The sequence below is a fragment of the Bombus affinis genome, chromosome 7, assembly GCF_024516045.1.
Source record: "Bombus affinis isolate iyBomAffi1 chromosome 7, iyBomAffi1.2, whole genome shotgun sequence".
In the NCBI taxonomy this organism is placed as follows: domain Eukaryota; kingdom Metazoa; phylum Arthropoda; class Insecta; order Hymenoptera; family Apidae; genus Bombus; species Bombus affinis.
The window spans coordinates 8,859,698-8,885,397 of NC_066350.1; the positions used below are offsets into that span (position 1 = coordinate 8,859,698).

Below are 25,700 nucleotides of genomic sequence, written 5' to 3' on the forward strand. Positions count from 1 at the left end.
TTAAGAATGTCAGGGATACTCCAGCGGACATGATACAAAAGGTGCGTTTTTAGCCATCTTAAAGACCTTGTATGTAAGATAGTCGGATAAATCATGCCCGAGAGTCTAATTAGAAGACGGTTCGCGTTATACGACGCTGGTTTCTTCATTATCGGCCTTGCAAGGCTCGCGAGTACTCGGTATCGCCTCGATCCTCGTAACGATCGATTAAAAGAGAACACGGCTTTCGGATGGCATGCGTGCATCGGACGAGCGTGCTCTCGTTTTGCCGCATAAACTCGCGCACGAAAAGAAGCCGAAATAGAATTCACGGTCCGGGGGAGCGGTGCCCGTAAATGAGCGGCTTGGCAAGGGGTGAAGTGCGAGAGAGAACGAAGACGAAGCAGTGGAAAGAGAGGCCAAGGGCGGGGGGGGGTGGAATGGGGGAAGTCGAGCAGCCAGATAATCGCGGGCGTTAAACTTTTATAGGCCTGATTTTCATTTATATGTTAAACACGTCATAACTCGGTGAGAAGGGAAGGGAGATCGAGCGTTGTACGGTGTGTGCGCGCAAGTTTTTCGACGCGTGTGGGTTTGGTTTTCGTGCAGGTGTGCGCGTCTGGATCGCAGGTAAGGGATCGAAAGGCGGCGCGGTGTCGGAGACGAAGAAGAGACTTTTATTTCTAACAAATGAGCGGCAGGTATGACGATATAATATAAAAAGATCGGCGGAGAAAAGCAAAGAAAGAGAGGGAGAAAGATAGAAGAGGAGGATGGGAGGAAGAAGCGACACCTGATTAATCGTCTTTTTATGGCTGGTAAAATATCGCCGCGCGTAACGACACGGGAAAGGATACATAGAAAACTTTTAACTGACAGATATGATTTTCGGTGAATCCTTGTTCTCGCCGGGTTCTTCCTCCTACCCCGAAAGGGTTATTGAAATATTTGGCTGTTTTTTGTCCCGAGCGGATTTCGTTCCGCCAAGCCGCTTACGCTCCAGGCCCAGGAAACGTCCGATTAATATTCCAACTCGCTCGTTGTCAGCAACTTACACAAGTCGGTTCTTCTTTTCGCTGCCTCGCATATTTGAAATTTAACCGATCTCTCATTGTAATTTGTTGATAAAGCGGTATATCTTTTGGTAATGGTATCAATTTATACTCGCTTCACGGTGTCGCGTCGTCGTCGTTACCCCAGCGAGACCCCGTGAAAGGGTCACGCTCGAAAACGTATTCCACGTCCTCTTGGTCGCGCGGTCTTTTCACCGAGCTCAACAATATAACGTCTCGAAATCCCTTTGACGACGAGACAGTGTCGCCTCTCGGCTCCTTCCAGCAGACCGCGTGACAAATGGAGGCGGCGGAATACATTACGCGCCACTTATCCCTCAAAAATATAAACTAATAGGTATACAGACGTATAAATGAGAGACGTCGAGGCGCGGATGAAAGAAAGTGGGTGAGGTGTTCGGGCTCGGGTATTGAAATCAAAAGGTTACGGTGAATCAGTGGCTTAAATAGCTACCAAACCCGCGCTGGCTCTTCGAAGATTCTCGACAAATCTCGACCCATCGATAATAAATTCGGTCGTCGGCCGCCATTTTCACTCAACGAACCATCTTCAAAAGAGTCGGAAGTCTTCTGCCGGTGAAAGAGAAGCTCTTCGAAATTGGTCACGCCGCGTCTCTCTTCTGTCGATCGGTGATTCCGTGAATCTTCTCGGATACGTACAAATGTTTGCCCAAGTTCTGGCTAATTTTTATTAAGAATATGCAAGTATCGTATAAAGCTTACGACTAGAGTATAAAGGTTTAAATTTTCTTCTTCGAACATTTGTCGTCTCTTTCGATAACGAATTCTTTCAAATATGTAGCTTCTACGGGCTTTCACAGCATCCACTCTCTTGTGTATTTCTTTCGAATAAATTTTTCATAAATTCTTACACACCACGATAAATGATAACGAGACTGTACCAGCTATTGAAAACCAACATTCCAATTGCGATTCCAAATTTTTTTCATATACGACGCGCGAACGTATTTTGTTAACAAATTTTCAATATTCCTCCTTAATTCTCTTCGACATTTGTTCCAACGTTCCATTGTTTGACAGAGATTCGTAATAAAATCTCGACCAACTCTCCGAGCAACTGCACGTTAATATATAAATAAGTGAATTAATTTTCTCGGCCATGAGAGAAGTTGTAGAAACAAGTTGGTCGCCACAGGGCTACCGATAAAGTTTAAACGATGCCCTAAACGTTCCTCGTTACGATAATCGTTTAATCATCCCGCGATACGCGGCATCCGGGTGAGCGCGACTCGACCGTTCGCCGCTGTAAAACTCGTCTAGAATCCCATAAACGCGCTCGGTAGGCCTCCTAATTTCGATGGATATGGTCAACAAACGTCCGGCGGATATCTTTTACAGGAGCGACCCGCGAGAACCGAGCGAACAGAGACCGACTTTACAAAAGTGCCAACCGGTGGCTTTTACGACGATCGAGCGGCGGACCTCACTAAAAATTATTAATAAAAACGTTCTCATCGGCGTCGCCCCTGTAAACATCGCATTTTAGATGTCGTATCCAAAATCGTAAAAGGGCGCTGGGCCTGGCTACGTTTTTCGGATCTACGCCGTTCGACCAGATCGAATCGACTTTGCGTCTTTACGAGCCTGTTCCCCTGTCCCACAAGAGGACAATGTCCCTATAGTGTTGAGTTTCGCGGGCAACACCCGTCTAGATTTATTGCACGCGGTCAATCTCTTCTTTTTTTCTCTTCGTTCATTTGTTACACTTTGAATCGCTTGCGAAAGTTCGCGGAACGAAGAAATGGAAGACCGATATTGTTGAAGAAATACCAGGATCTTTATCGACCGTGCACCTTTACCTTTTACTCTGCGAATCTGGTTCGTACCAGAAGCGACGAAATTGCAGAAGGATAATTTACGATAATTCGCACTGACAGACCTCTATAAAGTTTTATACCCGGTATAAAGACTGATATTGTATGAAAATCGTCCATTAGCATACAGTACCGTATGCAAAGAAAATCAGATTCATAGATTCACAATAGAGAAAGTGAAAAAGCGCGGGGAAATCAGATTCAGGTCCGTATTAAACGCGTTATGCGATACCCGATTATTTCTTCGTCGCTTTGAACTTTGAACTCTTTATAAATCGTAGGAAAAATATGTCGAGCGAAAAGGCAATTACCTCGCAGCAATCGGTATCATCGAAGAGATCTCGCGGTCTTTACACGTCTGTGAATCTCAAACGCTATCATCGACATTTGGCCAATGTTATCCACGTCGAAAAGAACCAACCTTGCTCCGAATCGATCGCGTCGATCTTGTAACCCGTTCTTCTTCGTTCTCTCCCTCGTTAACGAACACGAATCTCGAGATATCGAAACGAGGGAACAGCTCCTGGATAATTGGTCGCATTTAAATATCAATTTTCGGGCTGGCCCCCACGGTGTTAACCCGTTTCGCCGGGTCCGAGCGTCATTATACGTTCAAGGGTCGAGTGTAGAGTAGCGGAGGCAGTGGACGAGGGGAGAAAGCGAGACGAAACGATAGAACGAAAAGAAGGTTAGACCGGGACGGATAGTTGATGAGAAAGGGACGGAAAGAGGTGTTCGGACAAATAGAAACGTTCACTTTGCTCGGCTCGAGAGACTGTTCTGTGAGGTCGCCGGCTACATAGCGCTGTCGTGTAAACACGCGCTAACTGCCTCCTCTTGCCGACGCCGGTCGTCGTCTCCACCCGCCTCCTCCTTTTCTTGCTTCGACCCTGCTCCTTCTGTCGCCTCCGCGGACCTCGATTACCACTATCGCCTCTTCGCTTCCCTAACGTTCCACCGTTGTATTTATTTGTGCAAAATCGATTTTGGATTTTGGCTGGAGGTTCCTCTTTCGCATATGATACTCCTTGAGTGCTGTTGCAACGTCGTTCGTAGGAAATTGTTCTTGCAGATATTCCTTCAGCGTAATGCGTTCCTCGGCTACTGTCATTAGAATTTTAATTAACAACACGGTATGTAACATGTATGGCGAATGTTTGTATCTAAAGTCATCAACGAACACGACTGAAATTCGTATAGGTAATAGTCGAACAATCTTTCTCCTTATTATTTTTCATTCGTACGATAGGAACTCATTACGCTCTGCTATTACTCGTTATTACTCGAAACCCTTGAACGTTCTTCGCGATAATCGAACGTAACTGAAAAAGATATTCGTCTGAAACAATTATATCTACCTTTTTCCAACTACGTATTTAATCAACAAACGAATCATCGTCTATATTCGTTTCTTTCCGTTTAATAGTTACGAAATAAAACATTATCAGTGTTTCCATTAAGCGCGGAATACAATTTAATTTCAAATATAGTACACACGAATATTCCTATTACGTACGAACTAGACGCTTAGAAGGTTAATTGGACGTTAATTAAAATTTCGTTGCAATAACTGGAATTCAGATAATCGAAATTCTACGATAGAACGGATAGAAGTCGGTGAAACGTTGGCAATTGGAAATCGCGAGGCTGCGTGGAACTTTTATCGCTGGCCACTGTCTAATTCGATGGCTAAACGTACGCTCGTTAGATCCCGATACGCACGCTTTATAACCGTCGTAAGGAACTCGGTATTTTCGAATATTACATCGAGTAATGGAGGGGATCCTTTCACGGTTCGATAAATTCCCATCGGTGAAGAATCGCGCAGGCACGAGGAACAAAGATGGCCGTTGATACCGCGGTCAGGAACGACTGTGCGTTTTGTATGTTCGTTCGATTAGCATGGCGGTGCGAGTTGTTTCGCTTCCTCGTTAATAAGAGAGCCTCCCCTCCTGTATTTCTCTTCTTTCCGAACCGTCGATCCCTCCTCTCTTTTTCGTTCCATCTCTGTCCTCCTCATCTTCTTCTTCTTCTTTTTTCCCTTACTGATACACGTAATTCAAGCCAGACGCATAATCTTCCCATAGCTAAGTCCAGGTAATTGCGTGGCCGTGGTAGACAATGCCGTTGCTGTGTTTCGCGTGGGACCACGGACTTCCTCGGTCGTAGACCGACTTCTTTACGAGAGCGAGTCTTTCGAGGGAACGAACGCGATGCCCTATCGAATATTTTTCACGCTATCGCGATATCCGCAGGAATAGGATTCAAGGTCTTTTATTTAAAGATACCCGAAACCAGTAATAGACGTTACAACATCTACAGCGAAATTTAATTCGATCGAACATCGACGAAATGAATTAATGGTATAACTGAAGTATAATAGAAAATAAATTTTTTATCCGTACTGAGTAGCGTAATAACATTTTCGCGTCTGATTGAATCATAAACTCGCGAAGCTCGTGGAAACGATTTTCACAGAACGAGTGAGAATTATCCCTCGACGGTCAGATAAGACACAAAGTCTAACTATTAGCACGTGTTGTTATCATCTTCAGGATTGAAAAATAAAAGATTCAAAGGTGGGGTTTTAAAGAAGATATTACGCTATTGTCGATATATCGTGAAAAGCATCGTGTATTTCGTGCGATCGTGTGATTCATCGAGCAGCGACAATATAGAAAATCGAAGAAGAACTCTCTGTAGTAAAATCAACGAAATTGCGTTGTTCGATTTTTGAATATCACGACCAGCCAGCAATACGCGAAAGCTCGAACGGCCAGCATTCACGTGGCAGGAAGATTCGAATCGACTCGCGAAATAATAAGCTCGCGAGGGCAAACCGTAGCGGAGAAGGCAAACGATACATAAAACTTAACCGCCCTGTCGTAGATATTAATCCTATTACACGGTCCATTGAAATAAATTACGATATAAAATCAAACTCGTTCCACGGGTGACGGTGAGAGATCTCGGTCCCTCGGGGTAGAAACATTAATCGCCGTTGCAAGGTCTCGCGTTGCACCGCGCCGGCCATCGAGCATCGTTGCTGAAGCGGACCAAGATTCGATTGCAGCCGTGTTTCTCTGTCCTCCTTTATCTCTCCCTCCCCTCCGTTTGCTCTCGGGCCCATCCGTTCCTTCATTATTTACGTCTTGATTTATTATAATCGAAGCTCAGCTGCGTTTGATCCGCACCGAGGTGGGCCTTCCTCTTCTACCCTCCGTTCTTTTTCTTTCTCTCGCCTCTCGTTTTCGTGCGTTTCTTCCGACGTGCACGGTAGAAACGCGAAACTGAGAAGAGTGGGACGTGGTCAGAGGCTGGACCACGAGTAACACCACTTTTACCAGCCGTATTTTACGTTCAACGTCGCCAATGTTGATCGATCTTCCTGGTTTCTCCCAATCTCGCGTAACCCCGCATCTTCAGTGGCGTTGCGATTCTTTTCTCGCAATTAGACCGTAACAACGTTGACGTATGGCTGAATTATACGCTAGAGCGATTGATTATTTGTACGTCGTCGTGTCACGGAGAATTTCGGGCTTCTTTCGAAAGAGAAACTAAAGATAAAAGCAGAAACTGAAAGAGATCGTGACAAATAAGAAGAAAAGAAGGAATATCATCAATCAAAGAGGGTAATCGAATAACTTCGTTCTCGTTTGAGAGTTCATTTATTTGAAAATGAACAAATATTAAGATTAAACAGGGACAGCAGATTCTAATCGAAAATGCAACAATTTCCCTCGACTTCTATTCCTGTTTCCAATCTTACTTACGAGGGACCATCGATTTTTATATTCCGATTTTGCTCTCGTTTTAGCCATTCGTAATGTTTCAAGAAAATACAATTAATTAACGTACGATTGAAACGAGAAATCACGCGTAGCAACAATTTTTTGACTTTGAAATATTTCCCAACGATAGACAAGAGAACGCAACAGTGTTGTTAATCGATGTTACAATAATTGAAATTCTGTTACAATGTGACTCGCTGGAATTCCATACGGATCGATTGAAACTGGAACTGCGTTTCTATTACTTCTGTATCTCTTCCCTTCTTCGTTTGTCTCTGTACATCGAAACGATAAAAATAAATTCAAATTACGCCTGTGTGGCTCGTTGCTCGTGTTCTCGTTTCCACACCACACGTGTAATCGGTCGACGAGGATACAACGGTGACCGTGGCACGGCGGACATCGCGGCTTTATCGCGATATCGCGATCAAATTGGACGAGCTACCGAATTAAATTTCGCGATCGTAAATCTCGCGCGGTGGGCATCTCGTTATCTCTTGGTCGGATTTGACGAAGAAAAAGAATTCGGGCGACCGATCGTCCTCTCGCCGAGCAGAGGGAAGTTATTGGCCGACGATACACGCCGTCTTACCGGCACGGTTGATAAAGGAGCTGCAGCGACGAAAGATTAACGCGCTGGTTAACGCGTATTTGCACCGGGTCTCTGACCCCTTCTTCGCGCCACGAAGCGTTTCCTATGTCGTCCAAATTGGATTAAAACGCCAGTGCGTTTAACCATCGAACCACTTACACTGGATTTCTTAGATTTTACAGCGAAGTACTGGTCTATCCGAGTCAGCCGAGAGTCGCAGTATCTCGATATCGAAAAATCGAACTTGTATACGAGACGACGCGTTACGAACGTATTGCGTTTTAATCGATGATTAGACCGCGCACGTTTATGCATTTATGGTACATTTGAGAGTGGAGGATAATGTTACGTGTATTTAAAAAAATTGTTTCTAATGGTCCACTTTGTCATCCCTTTCTAGCGATCGATAACGTGATTCGAATGATTCGCGTTGCTAAAAATTCCCCAGTCCGTGAAATTTGTCTTATCTTAATAGTCCTAAAAAATTTGGTAACGCGAACGATGACCCGAGTGGCAGTTAGCGTGCTAATATTAAACAGGAATACAAACTTCTGGACGGAAGCGTAGGTAGCAATTGCTGGCAACTTTTGTTTCCATTTTGAAATTTCTCTCGTAAAGAACCATATTTCTCGTTAATCGATCGTTCCACTGATCGGTGTTTCGATAGTCCACGTGTTAACGATAATTTTGATAAACATGCTAATGTTCACGAAGAAGAGTATACCTTCAACGATGTTGCAAGAAGAAGCAGATGAGAATCGACTTTTGCGATGGCAAAATTATACTTGTCGGAAAAGCCCGTGACCGGTTAACAAGAAAAAGTAGCATGAGACGCGGTCGTGATCGCCGGTTACGTTTGAGATGGCTGCAAAAAAGCGACGACTCGCTCGTGCCAGCGTTGAAGTCGGGAGAGAGTTATGTGACAAGCGACAGCCGTGTCTTTCTCGCGTGTTCGCGCTTCCTCGCATTCTTCCATCCCGGCGATCGACACGTCACGGCGGGGCAGAAAATAGGCCCGGGTAAAACGTTTGAAAAGGAAGCGGCCTGTTCCGCTTATTAAATCGTCCCTCGAACCGCTTTTTTCCCGCGATTTCTTATCGTCCACGGTGCTCGTGCGTCGTTGCGTAACTTCGAGCCGACCGCAAACGCCTCTATCGAAGTACAAATATTTGATCGATCGAGATATTCTCCGAATCGCGATTAATTACACGCGTTTCCTCATCGAATTAAGAAATCGGTGCCCTATCGCGCTATATCCGTTCCTTTCGCGATAACGATCTTCCGATCGCGCGTATCAGCGCAAAGATACAATACGGTTAATCTCCCGCTATTTTATAGATTCGCATAATACAATGAAACACCTAATTGTACAAAGTGATTCGATCATTGATCAGAAAGTAAATCGTTTTCTTTTTCTTATTTAAAAGGATCATCGAGATGTGACTCATCAACGACGTGTACTGCCGGTTAGTGATAGTTTAATGGAATCGCACAGGTGTTTATCGCTGTGGATAAATTTGAGAAGTTTCTCGACGTTCCTTCGCATTATCGAAGAATATCCATTTGGGAAGTTTCGCCCGATTTCGCGAGCTTTCAGTTTCTTTTCGCAAAAATTTAATATTTGTTAGAATCGGTTAGAAACCATTGCCACGTATCGCGATGAGCTGAAAGTATTCCCTGTAGAAGGAATTGGCGAACGATTCTCGTGTGGTCAGTATATCCACATAATTATATAATCATAATAATAATCCTGTTTAGAACGATTTTGTTTCTTCTTTGGCAAATCTTAATTCCGAAGGTCAGATGGAATCTTTTTCTCGGATAGACGTAATATCGTTCTCTTCGATATGCTTGCCACGTTTTTATATTGGACGCTGATTAAAGTATAAATTCTTCGAGATGTCACATCTGGGATAAAAAGCGAGAAATCTTTGCAGTCAAAGGCTTTCGTTCACTGTATCGAAATAAAATGCACGAAGTATGCGAACAACCAGTTGCCCATCAACCATGAAAATTATGGTTTGCCTACGTGTTAAATCAAAATTAAACCACGACACGTGTGACAAATTTGTAGAAAGGGTTACAAGAATAGGAAACGATATAATTTACGAACATTTCGTCGAAAGGGGGTTTATAAATCGTACAGCTGGACCACGACCACCAACGATCATGTTCTCGTGAGCGTGAAACGTTCGGGAACGTGACCGTGTTGAACGTTCGAGATCGTACGAAAGTCCTTGCGGGACGGGGTGACGAAAACTGACTGGTTCCGCCGCGGAGAAAGGAAGAAACAGCTCCGGTGGAGATTATTAGGCGGTCGACATAAAACGTGCTTAGGTGCGATTTAATATTTCCAGCTACGGGCATAAAATCCCCGGCGTATCGGGGACTCTCTCCATGAGAGTGGAAGGACGCGTAGGGACCACGAACTTCGCTCTTTATGCCGTTCCTTCTTTGTGACGCCGACATCTGGCGTCATCGAACGTCAACCTTCTTCTCGTTCCTTGTATTTTATACCCCTTCGTGTCGTAAAAAAAGCTCTCGACCTCCTTGGTCGCGCTATAGACGCGGCCTCTTTATTTGTATTTTCAGCCCGGTTTCGGGATCGCGGGCCCCGAATTCATCGGTGACGCGTTCCACGTCATTTTCACCCGTTTAATATCTCAATTTCATTGTAAACATCGAGCCGGTGCGCTTTTATCCTCATACGATGTGAGATTTCGTAGGCGAGCATCTTGCAAGGCAAATCGTTCGATCTCGTCTTTTGTGAGCTTCCCCGGGTACGATCAACGTCCAATTTCTCGAGAAATTAATTAATTCGATCGTATAAATTTATTCGTCACAAACGGGGATGGCATAAGTAAGCGTAGATTCTAAAGTGAATTTTAACAAATATTCGCGTTTCTATAGATACCTTTCGATTCGCAGAGCTGGTTCGTAAAATTCCATCGAACTCGAATAAACTTTACCATTGGTAGAGATTTCCTGCGGAACGTAGGGGATAATCTTTGAAAGAAGGTTCATAGAACGCACTCGAATCGTTCCCCGAACGTATTGTTCTCCCTTTTCCATTTGTCATAAAATTTCATAAACGTGGAATGTAAAATTTGACCAAATTCGAACGAATCGTTGTACGTAGATATCGGAGATGTCTTGTGGAAGAAGGATCGACGAAAGAAGGTTCATCGAACGCGTTGAAATTGTTCTTCGAAGGTGACGAGAAGATTTCGTTTCGGTATAGCTCGCAATCATCGGGCAATCACCGCGAGGGAATAAAGAAAGAAGGTTGGAAGAAGCTTTCGAGATGGGCGAGGGCGAATCGTTTGAAAAACGTCAACGATTCCTCCTGGAAGCTGTAGCTGGTCAAAGAAAGGCGAACGAACGCGAGGAAAACCTCATTCGGATTAGAGGTTGACCAGGGGCAGGGAGAAGGAGGAGGGAAGCCTCTTCTCTTTCCACGAACCGATATCGTTCGAATAAAGCCGATTGATTTGGCCCCGATAATGGAAACTCACTGATTGTGTCCTTCTCCTTTGCTATTAGGACGCCACTTTGTGCCTTTCCGCCTCAATACACGACGAAACACCTTCCACAATTCTTGATAATATTTGGTACAAGTTAGGATACACGATGCGGAATAACACGATCGGATACATTTACGTGTTTGTACGTTGCATATATTTAAAGGAAGAAAATGCACATTGCAAATAAATCTGTACGTCAGAATCAGCTAATCACTGTGTGAAACTCAATCTTTATCGTGGTATTACCCGAGTAACTTGTTAATCTATCGAGTCTATAGGATTGTTCGCTTCCATTTGTTTGATCGATATAACAAAATCATACGTATAGTTGCAAGGCACTAATTATTTCGAGTAACGTATTACGATAATAACGAGTACTATAATCTGGATATTTACAATATTTTCGACACCTATAAAATCTATAAAGCCTGTAAATTTCTCATAAATGCATGAACATCGGCAGTCTAATCGTATTACGTATAACTTTCGAGAATATATGAATGTTTATCAAATCTCTGGGAAGATCTCACGATCTTCCTGGAAAGTCACACCATGTTCAGCATAAACTGCAATTAACCGCGTCTCTGCGAAATCACGAACAAGGGTCGCCGCTACTATTGGCACAGCGTGTGATCGCTCGCGCGAGAAACTGGCAGCGGAGACAAAACCAGCTCGATATAAACGAATCCGGCTATTCCTTCGGATATACAAGAGGGCTGGTCCGCGTCACGCTTATTGCTTCTTTGCCGTTAGTACAAACAATCTGCGTTTCCTCGATATTTCAACCGGCATTGCGCGTAAGTTTCCGCGAATTCAGCTACCCCTGTCTTTCATTTTTCGGCGTATCGAATCCTCCACCGATTCTGGGTATTCTAATGACTTTACGAGCCATTTTGCGATCAAAGGAATCGAAAGCCTAAACCGACAGGTTGAAACGTAAATATCCCATTTTTCGTGGTTATCCATTTACAATGTAGCGCGTGAGAGATTCAGGCTAATAATAAAATACGATGATGTAAATTTTATACCTATAGTCGTCGTCATTCGTAATGCGATCATGAAAATTTAAAGCATATGGAAAATTGAAAAAATGTATTTCCTAGTACTTGGCCTACAACCGTGCAATAAGTTTTGCGAATGTGGCGTGATCGATGTTCGAAAATTTCTTGCAGACAACGCTGTAGGTGCAAAAATTGTTGTTTCTTTATCGTATAATTTCCTACGTGTCAATGGGAACGCTATAATGTAGAATTTCAGATTTTCATTTGTCTTCGATTGTTAGCGTTGAAATTCGAGGTTGTTTTCCTTTAAACAATTGACAATCGTATCCTTGTAAGCATAAATTCTTGTTCTGTAGTCTTCACATAGAAATAATTATATATAGAAAATTTGTGTTTCATGTGTTTAATTAACGTCAAATGTGCTTGAGTCAATTAATCGATGGAATCTGATATATTTGGACTCTCATCTAAGAAATATCACAGGATAGATGTCGTGGATGTCGTAGATGACCTACATGAATAGCAAAGGTCTACGCTCTCCAGCAATTCCCAACATTACGAAGGTTTATAGAAGCGTAACACGCTTTATATACGCTATTCTCATCGTAATCATAATAATTACCAGCGCTATCTTTAATGCCCTGAAAGAGGATAATGATAGCGGCGGCTATTACGACCGCTCGTATAAACCGCGATCTTGATATCTCCACGTTTCTCTCTTTTCCTTTGCTCCGAAGAAGATAGGTAACGTTTACAAGCATCATCCTTGCCGAAAAAGTTTTAACGAGAAACGCGGATTAATCGGAGATTCTCTTAAATAATCCAAGCACAGTCGCAAACGGAATTTTCTAATTGACCCAGTTGCTTCTAAATACGTTTCGGAGCATTCGAAATTTGAGAAACTTCCTTTAAAAAAGATTTCTTCTATTATTACGATCATACATGATTCGATAAAACGATATAAAACAAGAAACGTTGTGCATCTATCGTTTCCTTATAAAACGAAAGAAACTTATGGGACAACCTAACACGAGCCAGGAATCAGATAGTCAAAACAAAATTTTCATTTACTTTTTCAACATGAAAAATTCATCCTTTCACGTAGCCAAGATATAATTGGCAAAACGTGACTCGCGAAGAAAGATTTGTTTCGCTGCAGTTAAATGCAGTGACGACTGTCATTCTATGATTACGTTTCCAATGTTTTATTTATTTTTGCGTACTACGTGCACACTGTACGTCTGTACACCTTTAAGATTCTCACAAAGGTAGATAAGAATACCCGTTCTGTGTAATTACGACTGCCAACAGCCAAATAGAATGGAAGCGAATTTTCATCGCGCCCACGGAGCTCCTTGGCAAGTATGAATCGACTCGCTTCCGTGTCAGAAGCAACGGCTGGGCATAAAACGCGCGCGGAGCCAAGTGCAGCAACTCGTAAATCAACGAAACGGAAGAGGCGTTGTTTGCCTTCGCGAGGGTTATTATTTATCGATTCTTGACCGATCGACTTTTCCTGGCCACGGTGGCAAAAAGCGACGCGACTGGTTCGCCACCACGCTTCGTTAACCCTGATCCTCCGACCCTCTTCCACTCCGCGGCTCACTCATGTCGGAATGTCGTGTAACGCGTAAGTTGTAAACGTGTAAACTGTCTCGATTCTCTCGACTATCCCACGAAAGTTCTTCGAATCGCGCGAAATCTGTTTGATTACGGACGACGAGACAAGATACACGTGGGATCGGTACGCGATTGTAAACGTTTTCTGGTTGATCGCGTCCCATCCGATTTCGTTTTTCGTCGAATACGTAGATAGGAACATCGTCGAGCGATGCTGCAAAAGCTGTGCTCTGTTCTTGTTGTTGCACGTTCCATAAAGTACTCGACAGATATTAACTTGTAGAAACATTTTGTCCATGTCGAAACAACGTTGCATTTGGATATTGTTTCAATTTCAAAGCAACGTTTGTTCTTTCGCAACGGATTATTCAGACGTATACGTAGCAGATGGTTTGTGCGAAGTTGCGGATGATGGATGGTGGAAGAAGGCTCGTTTGTTATTAATACGAATAAAAGAAGAAATGAAAAATGCGAGTTTGGCGAAGTCTTAAAGAACGTCGGAAATTCAGCGGCTCGCGACTTTTAAATACGCTGAAAAACGAGCACATACAACGGACGATCATGTTCGGGACTTTGTACCGATTTCGATTATGCGATATTTACTTCAGGACATTGATCCTGTTGTAAGAAAAATTGACACGAGGTATAGATGCGACGTATCTTAAAGACGTATTGACATATCGTAACGGACAAACAAGTGTATATACTACTAATACAATCGTGTCAGCATCGACAAACTGCACACACCGAAGGAACATTTGTTTCTGTCGTGACGCGTTACCGCGTGTCGCTCATATCTCTTTGATGTTTCCCGCTTCGATTCGTAACAGACAACAAGGAGCAACTTTTCTTTTTACTAACAATGATAGAAATACGGAGGAATGCAGGATAACAGATATCGACGTTTTGAAGAAACGTGGAATACGAAGAAAAAGTTGGTCGTTGTTGCTTCGATGGAGACACAGCTTAAGGGACATTGGCCAAGTGTTTGGCTTGTTACAAAGTAGAACGACTGGACGCGGAACAAAATAGAAGAAAAGGAAGTGGAGGCGTAGATAAAGCATTCTAAGAAGCGCATCGACTCCGTCTTGACCTCGACAACCGACCACGAACGCATTATTTAAGGCTGCACCCGTTTCCGTTTCGCTCGAGACGCACCCTTATAAAAGCTTTTACGACCGGAAGTTGACCCCGTGTTCGCGGGGGCGCAGCGAATAGGTATACGGGTGTCGGTGCGAAAACCAGGAGACTAAGCATCTAATTACATAGTCAAGCGAATGTAGCTGGTTGTTAGAATTTCCTCTTGTCAACCGCGTAAGCACTTTCGAATCTCATCCTTTCGTCGATGTAATCTTTCCTCGCTAGTCTTCTTTTATACGTTTCCAACAACTGCGTGAAAGACGATTGCAATCTGTCAAAGACACCGTGCAAACACGTTTCCTAGAGAAACGTTGGCAACGGTACGTTCTACCGTTATCGTTGTTCCTTATCAGCCGGAAGAGTAAGATATCTGAATGTTGGAGATGGTAGAAAGAGCCGCACATCGATAATTACTCGTCGTAAAAGTAACGACGTGTGGCGTTGAAACGGCGCTCTCGTCTCTCGCGATTCGCTTTTCACTTGTTCGGCGAATTTTACGGTGACCTCTCTTCCGGATCGTGTTCGCGCTCGTAAACCCGGTCGCTCGATGAAGATCGCGAGTTCGTGTTTCCTTAGGCTATACATAGTTACCGCGGACGGGTGTTATAACGAATATCAAAGCAGTCAAATACACCGACTACGAAAGTATTTAAACACTTGTCGCAGGAAACTTTTATTTGTATGCGTTGTGTGAGCTATTTTGAAATTTCATTGCCACTGTAACGAGACGCGGCTGTCGCTGTTATATCGGTCAAATTTCAAATCAATTTAAAAACGTATATTTATCGCAAATATATACTTAATAAAAGATTAGTGCACCATATGAATAATTACATCGAGGATATAACGTGGAAGCGTTAGCTAAGTATTAAATATTGAGATTTATCGATACAGTGGATAATCGATCGTTTAAATACTTTGATCGTCCCTACGAAATGATACAGCGAATAATACTATATATTTACTTCTGATTTACTGAAATTATTGGAAAGCGATGTTATCCTTTCAAATGTGTTCCTAGTACAAGAGAACGCTTACGCAGAAAGAAAGTTTATGAGAACCCGGAAGGCGGGTTACGAGACGTATCAATCGTGCGAATGTGTTTGCATCGCGATCGATAGATCGATGCAGGTGATAAATCGATCGACTGTCCCCATGGTACAACGACTGAACGACGCGACGATGGGATGCTAACGATAGTTAATCGTCCGGACGATAAAAGCGCAACCGTATCGCGTGGTCGATGCAGAGGATCATCCCGTAGGACGTGGCGCTAGCAGCGGCGTGTACATCGATCATCTGAGCGGGTTGCGTCCCTCCTCTGCTCGCAGGGACGAAAGTAACCCGATCAACGTCGGCTGTATCAGGAATTATTATTCACCGGCCGTCAGTCGATGAGAAGGAGAGGGCGGGGCCGCGAAGCATGCATCATCGAGAGCAAATTCCGTTCGCCTCTCTTTATTTTACGGTAGTGAAGGATAGGGGAAAAGATACGAGGAAGAAGGAAGAGACGCGAAAGTGTAAAAGCAAGAGCGAGAGAAAGACGAGAGCCGTTCTACCCGATCTTCACGTGGCTGCCGTCAGTCCGCTTAACTGTAGATCAATCAATATACGCTGGTTGAACCCTCGGACTCTGTTTTCTCTCCGTTGCTCCCTGGCCTCGGTCGGTTCGTTCCTCTTTCTCCGACCTTTTACCCCGTCCTCTCCCTCCGGCTGCCCCTAACGAGCTCATCGCTCGTGTAGCCAAAGAAAAAACACGAGAAAGTGGTACAAAATGGCCCTTGAGAAATGCCGTCCGTCCATCCGTTCGTTTGTCCAGCCGTTCGTTTCAACGCTGTTGCAAGGGTGGACGAGGTGGAGATCGAGCTAGGGCGTTGCCATGAACACACGATGGAATGTATGAATAAGTGGGCCGCGATACGCCGGCCATTTCGGAGAACGAACGCATGTCTAATTTTCGTTCTTCGATCTTCCTCTATGAATCCACGATAACGTACAGCGCTGTTGGCGAGTTTCCAGTATGTTAGAACTTGAAGCTTCATCGGTGAACATATGTCTTATTCGTAAGAACAGTGTTTCACGATATTGGAATTATTTAATCGTATATAGAAACGAAAGAGTTACTCTTACTCCGAAGGGCAAAGAACGCACCAAACATTTAATCGCTATACACATCGATAGGTGCCAGGGCATCTTTTGGTTTCGTGTAGGCTGTGATAAATAGCGCATACGATCAGGGAATTAATTATTGCTTTTTTCATTCATGCAAATTAAGAGTCCAAAGATTTGCAACAGCTATTGACAAGTGTTCCAAGAGTGACATGACGGATTACCTCATTGATTATCCTCGTGAAAAAAGTTTTACATAAATTAGACGCAAATTCAGGCAATTTTATCTAGAATTAGAATCGAAATTTCGGATTGGAAACGGAACGAATGTAATAGAAAAGATAGGCGTATCAGAATTAGTTGAAACAGTGATCGTACCAGATATGAACACGAAGGAATTTAATCTATTACGTAAATGATTTTTATTGATTTTCGTGATTTTTATTACAAAATTCAATATTTATTTAAGACTCTGCTTATCTCGTCTAATCTCTGCCAATCTTTACATAAGATTTCAAACGAGATAATAATTCTTGAAGATTCTAATAATCTCCCACTCGTTTTCAAAGTTCTGTATTCGTACTAATAGTTAGGAACGTGGGTGTATTTGTAAATTGTTTCGCGTCTATATCGCGCTTTGTCTATGAACAAATCTTGCTCTATTGATAATAGATAGATTTGGTATCGTAGGCGTTACCAATTGTAAGACACCTGTCCTTGCCAAACGCATAATACATACACAGTGGATAATAGACGCTGCACCGGAAACAGCTGTATTCACGCGTTAAATGTATACGTTTCTACTGTTGCGGATCATCTTTTTGAATAAGAAAAAAAAGAAAACGATTAACTGATGCGATATTGGAAGTCGGCGCGATAATGAATAATCTTTTGTATCGAATAATAATGTGTAGATCCTTGTATCCGTGTCGTATCTGCACATCGATTGGACTCTGCCACGGCAAAAAATTCTGGCGCGATCTCAGTTAATATTTTCTGTATTTTAATGGTTTCATGGAAGTACTTATTAATTGCAACTGGTTGCGCGCAAATAGCCAAGCGTGATGTAACAATCACAGAAAAACGTCGATTCAGAATGCGCAAAGTTATAAATAATTTTGTCACCTTTGAACCATCGACAGATTTTCTTGTATATTTATCCACGATTTCACGTTTTTAAAAGATTATGAAGAATTAAAAACGATGCGTAGCACGTTTAGTTCGACCGTGTCGTCGCGTCGATTGTTAAATCTCAAATTTCTCAATTACAAATGACGATTGCAGAGAAGGAAAGTGATAAAAATTCAACGATCAATTCCACGTTGTTAGAACCGTAATTTTATTTCACAGCGAGATCAAACGCCCTCTTGAACATTTCAAAAATGCCAGGTGTAAAAAGTTTTGCAAACGTACTATTTATTTTTAGGAAGATTTCTATCTCCTAGGCTCAGCCACCAAGTGACATAGAAATTCGAAAATCAATGAAAATGTACTTGTCACGATATTTTCATCTCGTATAATTTGCGAGTTATAAATCTGATTGGTACGTTTTCGTCTCTCGGAAACCATGTAGTACCGTGTACCAAACGAGAGAACTAGACGTAACAAACGATGATACCGCGTATATTGATTATCACACATTTGAAAATTATTATTCGTGAGATCGTGAGATGTTGCTCACGTTTTGTTCAATGGAATTTATCGTCCGGGCAAATCTACGAGCGAACAGGGATAGGAAATTCGTTTAAAGAACTATTACTACCCGTGCCAACAGCAACAACGACTTAAATATTGGGTCAGTTCATAAATTCGCGTGTCGGAAGCACGTGTTATCCGGACGATGATCCAAGGTAACATTCGACTCGTGTTCCTAGCCGTTGCTTCTATTAAGCGATCGTTTGTCTTAGTCTTTCTCTCTCTCTCTCTCTCTCTCTCTCTCTCTCTCTCTCTCTCTCTCTCTCTCTTTCTCTCTTTCTCTCTTTCTGAGACGATAGAACGAAACGCGTGCTACGTAATTTCTAAAAGCGGAAATCGTTGGACCGTCGCGTTTCGCGCGGTTTATCCTCGACCAGTGACACTTGTGCAGCTGTCGCTTGAAAGAGATAAAGGAGTACGGAGATTGTTTGAAACGGTTTGACCGATCGAGAACACGGAGAATCAAGGGAAGTCAGAGCCACGGAAACGGCAATTACTTCCAATAGCTGTTCACCGGAGTTGATAGCCAGTGGAGGAAAAGAAACGGTAATGGAAACGGTGCTTAAGGGGACAAAGGAAAACGTAGGCAAAAAGGGCGCGAGAGACGAAGTTGAGTGGGGGATAGCTCGTATTATAAAAGCAATTAGAGGGTCCCGGATTAGATATAGCACATCGTACATAACAAATATGATAATACGGGCCCGCTAGCCCGAAGGGAATTTGGCTTTGCCTCGGTCGAGGGGGTTTCGGGTTATGAGGCAGGTTAAACGGAATCATTAATAATCGGAGCTAACTAATCTGCCTGTCGCTATGAGCACACTTGTTTCACTCCTGTTTTTATTAGCCCGGCTCGAATAACATTTTATTCGTCGTGGAATAGGGAGGATACGTGCATCGAGAAACCCGCGTATCGCGACAACGTGTGACGATCGACTAATGGATAAGAAATGACAGCAACGTAAGGCACGCAAAAATTGAAATTAAAAAAGTGTTTCAATTCTCGCAGCTATCGTGCATTCGGTGTTTCGTATTTAATCACGTTATTACAATACTCTATTCTCTCTCTCTCTCTCTCTCTCTCTCTCTCTCTCTCTCTCTCTCTCTCTCTCTCTGTCATAATACGTTTTTCAAATGACACAACATATTTTTTATAATAATACGCTACTATATCGTTTTAAGAAAAGCAGCTGCTAATCGAGACTTACGTCACTACGATTTAGTCCCAGCCAATTTTTCATCGTGTCGATCGTCCTTTGTTTATCGTTTTGCACGCAATTCCAGAAAAGTGAAATACTCGAGGAAATATTGCCATGCTAATATGTTCACCGTTTTCTACTTTCATTGTTTCAGCTCTATGAGATCAACGAGGATCCAAAACGAAAAGAGTTTCTGGATGATCTCTTCAGCTACATGCAGAAACGAGGTATGTTCTTTTTTGCAACTTATTGTTACAGATATCGTTACTATGCAAACGCATACGTACGTATACGTCGTGCTGACGTGCACAGACGAGGCAGACAAATCGAAAAAAGCAAATGATAAAATGTATCGCGGTTCGAAGCAAACACCCGAAATGGAGCCGTGTTCGTTAAACGCGTTCCTCCGTCAAATCGCGTGGTTCTCTTCATTATCATCTGATTCGCGAATCGGTCCCGCGGTAATTAATTTTGCAAATATTGATCGTTCAGATCGACGTTCAAGGCCGATTCGTCGCCGGATCGACAAGAATGCTCGCGCGCATCTCGACTTTTCGTCCGCACGGACGAAACCATCAGTCCTCGCATTTGTCTCCATCGCAGAGGCGAAGACGTATTGCGATCTCTTGGCAAGCGGTCGCGTTCCGTGCGAGCCTGCGATCCTCTCATAATCCCGCGTGCACGTCCAACAAGGGGACGCCTCCGAATCCCGAAACGAATCTCCGGATTTAACCTTAGACCACCTACGCGTTGAATCGCCTGTTCCTTTTAAACCAACGTCTCGGTGTTACTCCGTTTTCGCTTCATTTTTCACAATTTTTCCATTTTGACACGTTGAACGCGATCGCCTCTGGTCGCCGTATAAAAATATATGCAGCTGTTACAAAAAAGATTGGCACAAAACTTCAGCAATATATAGCGCTTATCAAAACACGCATAAGAGAGAGAGAGGCTCGATAGATATGGGCGTGAACGCTCGTAACGTCGAAGTCGCGGATTCATCGGCGAAGCGGGAAATATCTATTTATATAGGAAGAAGATTTTCTCGAATGTCTCTTGATTTGTTATTTCTTTGGATAGCTTATGACAAGATTCTCTCAAACTTTTGTTTTTTTTTTTTTTTTACTTTATCATAAGTTAAAAATACGTATCAATCTCGATCTTTCGCGATCTTGGGAATTACCTTTCAATATTTTAGTCTCTCTTAGCCAGTGATGTACGGCACTGAACAAACACATTATCGTTGCGAATCTGTTGGATCGTGCTATTACAGACTATAGTTGAAAATATCTTACAGCTCCGAAACTGATGATATTTGAAGTCACTTGTCGTAATAAATACTACGTATTCCTAAAATTTAACCCCAACTTTTTGAAACATCCTGTATATCGATACATATCGTGCGCTACACAGTGTAATTGTATAAGATTAATTATCTTTTCTATTGATCATTTTATTTCGAAATAACGTAGGATCCGTGTGAAAGTCATCGGTATTTGTAACGAACGCGTTGATGGATTCCTGCGAGAACTGAATGAAAAACATGAATCGAAACGAACTGGTATGTTGGTGAAAAATTAGTTGAAAATGTTTCGTCCGAGTGAAAACGATATCTACCTGGCTATATTTAACCCGCGCACCTGTCGACAGCCGCTGCATTGTCGCGCGACATTATTTGCATCGTCGCGCGAACTTCAGAAACCGTGCCAAGGTATTTAGAATTCGGTGAACATTCCGCGCGCTCGCGCTCGAGCTTCGAGCTTGCGTCACGATCGTGCCATACGATCTCATCTGAGCGCAACGAACTTTCCACGTTATTGTCCTCTATCGTCGCGCTCCTTAACCTATGTATGTGTTTCGATGCTCGATAGATACGTCGAAGAGCATTTAACCTATTCACTGTCCGACAAATTTAAAGCGTCTCGCTATGGACGCCAAGATTTTATTTTTGAGAAATCATGAAATTTTACAATATCTATATTTTATTATACGAATATTATTATGTAAAATTTTTGTTCATCCTTTCTAATAATTCCTAACTCAAACTTATTCCGTGACCAATAGCAATCAGTCTAAATTTGTAGCGTAAAGTACGAGATATCTCGTAGTCGGCAGTAAATGGGTTAATCCTTGAACATCAAACCTTGGTCATTGTAAATGTACTACATTTCTGAAGTTTTCTTCTACGTTTCTACATTGATAAAGTCTAGAGGAGATGCTTCCTATATTAATTAACACTTAGACAATCGCATGCGCCGCGTGAGCTATACGCTGTCCATGGCGCATTTTTCCAAGTATCGAAGACTAATGTTCGTGACTTAAAAAGCAAAGAAGTCTAAAAATTGCTTAAGTGGGTCAATTATATTTTACGGTGATGATTTTGTTTAACGATTTCATATATTGTTTATACAAAATATCGATTTAAAAGTGTATATCAAAGGTATAGAAAAATATAGATAAAATTAAGATTATTAAAGATGACTAAAAATAGATAACAGATAGATAACTCGAAGGTGAAATTAAAAATTCATAATGCGTTTTAATATTCTTTTACATTCTGATATCTTTCGATGGTAACTTTATTTAGTCATATCTGATAGCGTAACTTTTTAATTAATTTTAACACCATTATATCGCGGTGTTTTATTATATACTGTACTTTATAAAAGCAGAAAATCTGGCACAATTAATTGGGAACAATTCCAGGTAAACAATAACTGGCAATAACAAAAAAAAAAGAAAACACGTTGCCAAAGTCAAAAAGGGAGATCTCCCCTTTCGGTTGACTAAGTGTTAACGTGACTCGATGCTATTTCAACAGTTGAGTGCGTATCTTGGATTCGGTTTTTATTAGGTGTCGTGTAAACAATCGTATTGCCATATAGACAATTGTTTGAAAACAGACATCAGTGGAACGAGACATGTAGCGACGAGCATGTAAATAGCAACATTTTATTTTCATACCTCGTTTTAAACAAATATGTACAGTTTATTGCTAAGGTAATTTATTATGCTGGGAAATGGAATATTTTCCAGCATAATAAATGGAGAATGTATATCGCGTTTTGGGTAAAAATTGGAATATCATTATATTATTGAAATATATAAAAAATTATTATATATAATTGGAATATAAATATTGAAAAACGTATAAAGAAATAACAATATCAATAAAATTGTCAAGAATGTTTGAACGCATCAATTTGAGTTTGTACGTACTTTTATTAACACGCTCGTCGTTGTATATATCGTGTACACTACCGTTTACGAACATTAGAACAACGAGTGCTTTTATACGAAACGTGATAATTAACTTAGATTATCGAAGGAACAACGAATTGACCAGAATTTTATCTTTATACAACTGCGATCCTATATACACAGCAAAAATTCGTTGCAACTACTTGCGACAGTTTATATACATACGTGTGATAAACAAGAAAGAATGTTAAAGTTATCTAAGTTAAAGCTTATCGAACAATGTTTAAAGGAATTAAAATGATTCTTTATAATCTTAAATAAGGTTTTCAGTTTACATAGTTTCTCGTAAGTATCCTAATATTTATGAACGGCGACGTATTATTTGTATTCTGAGTCATGCTGGCCCAGCTTCGACGTTGCTAGAAAGTCCGATGTCCAAGAATTAACACGTTTACCACGATTAAAATATAGCTACCGTTGTGTATTATTTATATAGCTTTCATCGGAGAACCGTTTATTTTAAATCGCAATACGTATTTATTTTAACACATTTGTCATCGTATTATTATCGTTATTCTCAAATCTTGTCATCGTGCAAACTTAAAGACGCGACAGCTACGTCAACAATATTGCCTGCAATTAGGATCTAATAATAACTAAGATAATTGAATGGGTGCAACATATGCGTCAGTAGCGGCGAATGTGTTAAACACAGAGTTAAACAGCGATAAGAGCAGCCACGAACTATTAGATAAATTAGAAAGTACACGCGATAAGGTTTACCGGGAAATTTCGACGAAATTGTGTCTGGGAAAAGGATGAATTTTGTCACCGCGGAAATTACAAGGCGTTATTCACGGTATATACGCGAACGTCGGTTAAAGAAACGAAGCACACGTGCGACCCGCATCTCGTTTCCTGCACACGTGGATTCTCGGCAGACTTCGCGCCTAGCCGCATCCGAACGCCTCGTAAACGTCCACGTGGTTAAAAGGTTCGATAATACGTTGCATCTGCCTCCGTTAGGCGGGACGAAATTAGCTTCTAAGCTCGTCGAAACAACGGAACCGCAAAGTCTTTGTCCTTTGTCCGCTCTAGAGAAATAAATCCAGTTGATTCCGTCGTAGACAAAATTTCAATTTTGTTTTGGCGGTAATTTAATCTATTAAGCAGTACGTATAGTACACGTGATATCATACATTTCCCCTGTGGTTTACCGTTACGCGTATTCGACGAACAACTAAATTTTTCATACTAAATTTTTCTTCTGTGAAGGTGAATTCTTCGGTCGTTTGAACGGTCCAGTCGACATCCCATACGGGAGAATTTTTACAGGGAGGCTACGTAAAATTCAATTAAAATTCCATACAGATACGACGAAATGGGAAAGTCTCTAGAACCTATTTACGCCCGAATAATATGCTTAGTGTCTAGATCTAACGTTCCTTAAGCAAATTGCAAATTAACGAGGGGTTTCAAAAAAGAATCCGTATTCTAAAGCAGAGGCATAAATCTTCGTACACGGATGATAGTTTGTCTGGCATCTTTTTTTTACGAATCGAAAGATCGAATTATTCGGAAACGTTGTCCAGTTACTACATTTGTATATGAATATAACCTTTCCGTACGTTAATTCTTCTATGAATAACCGTTACACGATAGAATTAAAGAACAAAAGACCACCGTAGGTGTCTCTGATTTTCTGATAATAAGAAACCCGTTGACAAGACGAATGGAAGAATTAAGTACCAGTTGAAAGACCGGAAACACGAGCTTCTAATTTTAAACTTAGTGACCCGACCGTCAACAACCATTCGCGCAAAGCACCAAGCGTCTTCTGTTTCCTCCCTTTCGAACGATAATATTATCGCGTCTGTCCCCGTGAAATATTTGGAATAGATCGGATCTGCATCGTCGTCCCTTCTGGTAAAATCAATTAAATAGGTTCTCGTGCACCGATGTTCACGAGAGTGGTGGAGCGATTAAACGTACAACAAAGAGCGTGTAGAGGGATGGGAAGAAATACGAGGGAGAGGGCAGGGTCGATCGTATTTCAGAAATTATATATCACACAGACAGAAGTGTGCATCGTTGCTAGTATAAATTTCCAATCACCGCCGATTGATAGTCCGATGATGCGATCTTTACGAGGTCGATTAAAATCGTGGTTCGAAAAAAGGGGTACGACGAACAGCGACCAGGGAATATAAAGGAGCGTATCAGGGGGAAGAAGCCCGAGCGAAAAGACCAGGGGGAACCACCCCCTGCAGGGCCCGTTATTGTGCCGACGCGAACAATGATTCGACGTTAACGCGATTCATAACACCTCGGCCACGTCTGTAGATATAAAAGACCATTCATCACATCCCGCTACATTAGTCGAGCCATCGACGATTCGTGTTTGTTATCGACTTACCCTTTCAGCCACGCAAACTCATCTCGTAGTTCGCGCGCGACGCCAATCAAATTGATTACCGTGAATCGTCTCGAATCGAACGAAACCTGTTAATTTGTCGAACTGTAAAATTTATTAAACCGTGGAGGCCCTTGGTGTGATGTAAGTACGATCGATCGAAAGCTGACGATTTTAAGATCATATCGCGCTATACGTGGGTGGAAAGTTGGATAATAAAATTCCGATTTATGTATGTACGTACATGTATGAATGGTTATTTACGAAAGTGTCAGTATGCTCTAGAAAGGATTGCTTTTATTCGAATAAATTGGCTACGTTATTGTGTTACTACTCTAGACGTGTAAAAATGATCCTTGTTAAATCTTCCATATTAAATCTCCACTTCTTTCACCTTCTACGCTTTGCAAAATTCTAGGCTTCGAGAAAGTTTACAAATATTCTGTAACATAAATCATCGTGTTTATAATTTTTTAAAGAATTTTTCCACGATACTAAATGAGGAAAAGAGATCGTAAATGCATAATTCGA

At 41.9% G+C, this 25,700-nt stretch overlaps 1 protein-coding gene across 11 annotated transcripts in view; it reads left to right on the forward strand.

The window, feature by feature from the left end:
* LOC126918888 (protein dead ringer) overlaps positions 1 to 25,700 on the forward strand; it is a 135,680-nt gene that overhangs the window by 71,052 nt on the left and 38,928 nt on the right. For all 11 annotated transcript variants that reach the window (XM_050727410.1, XM_050727413.1, XM_050727412.1 and 8 more), the window contains one exon: positions 19,710 to 19,782. In XM_050727410.1, coding sequence (XP_050583367.1) covers positions 19,710 to 19,782 — 73 coding nt within the window. The remainder of the gene's footprint in view (positions 1 to 19,709; positions 19,783 to 25,700) is intronic.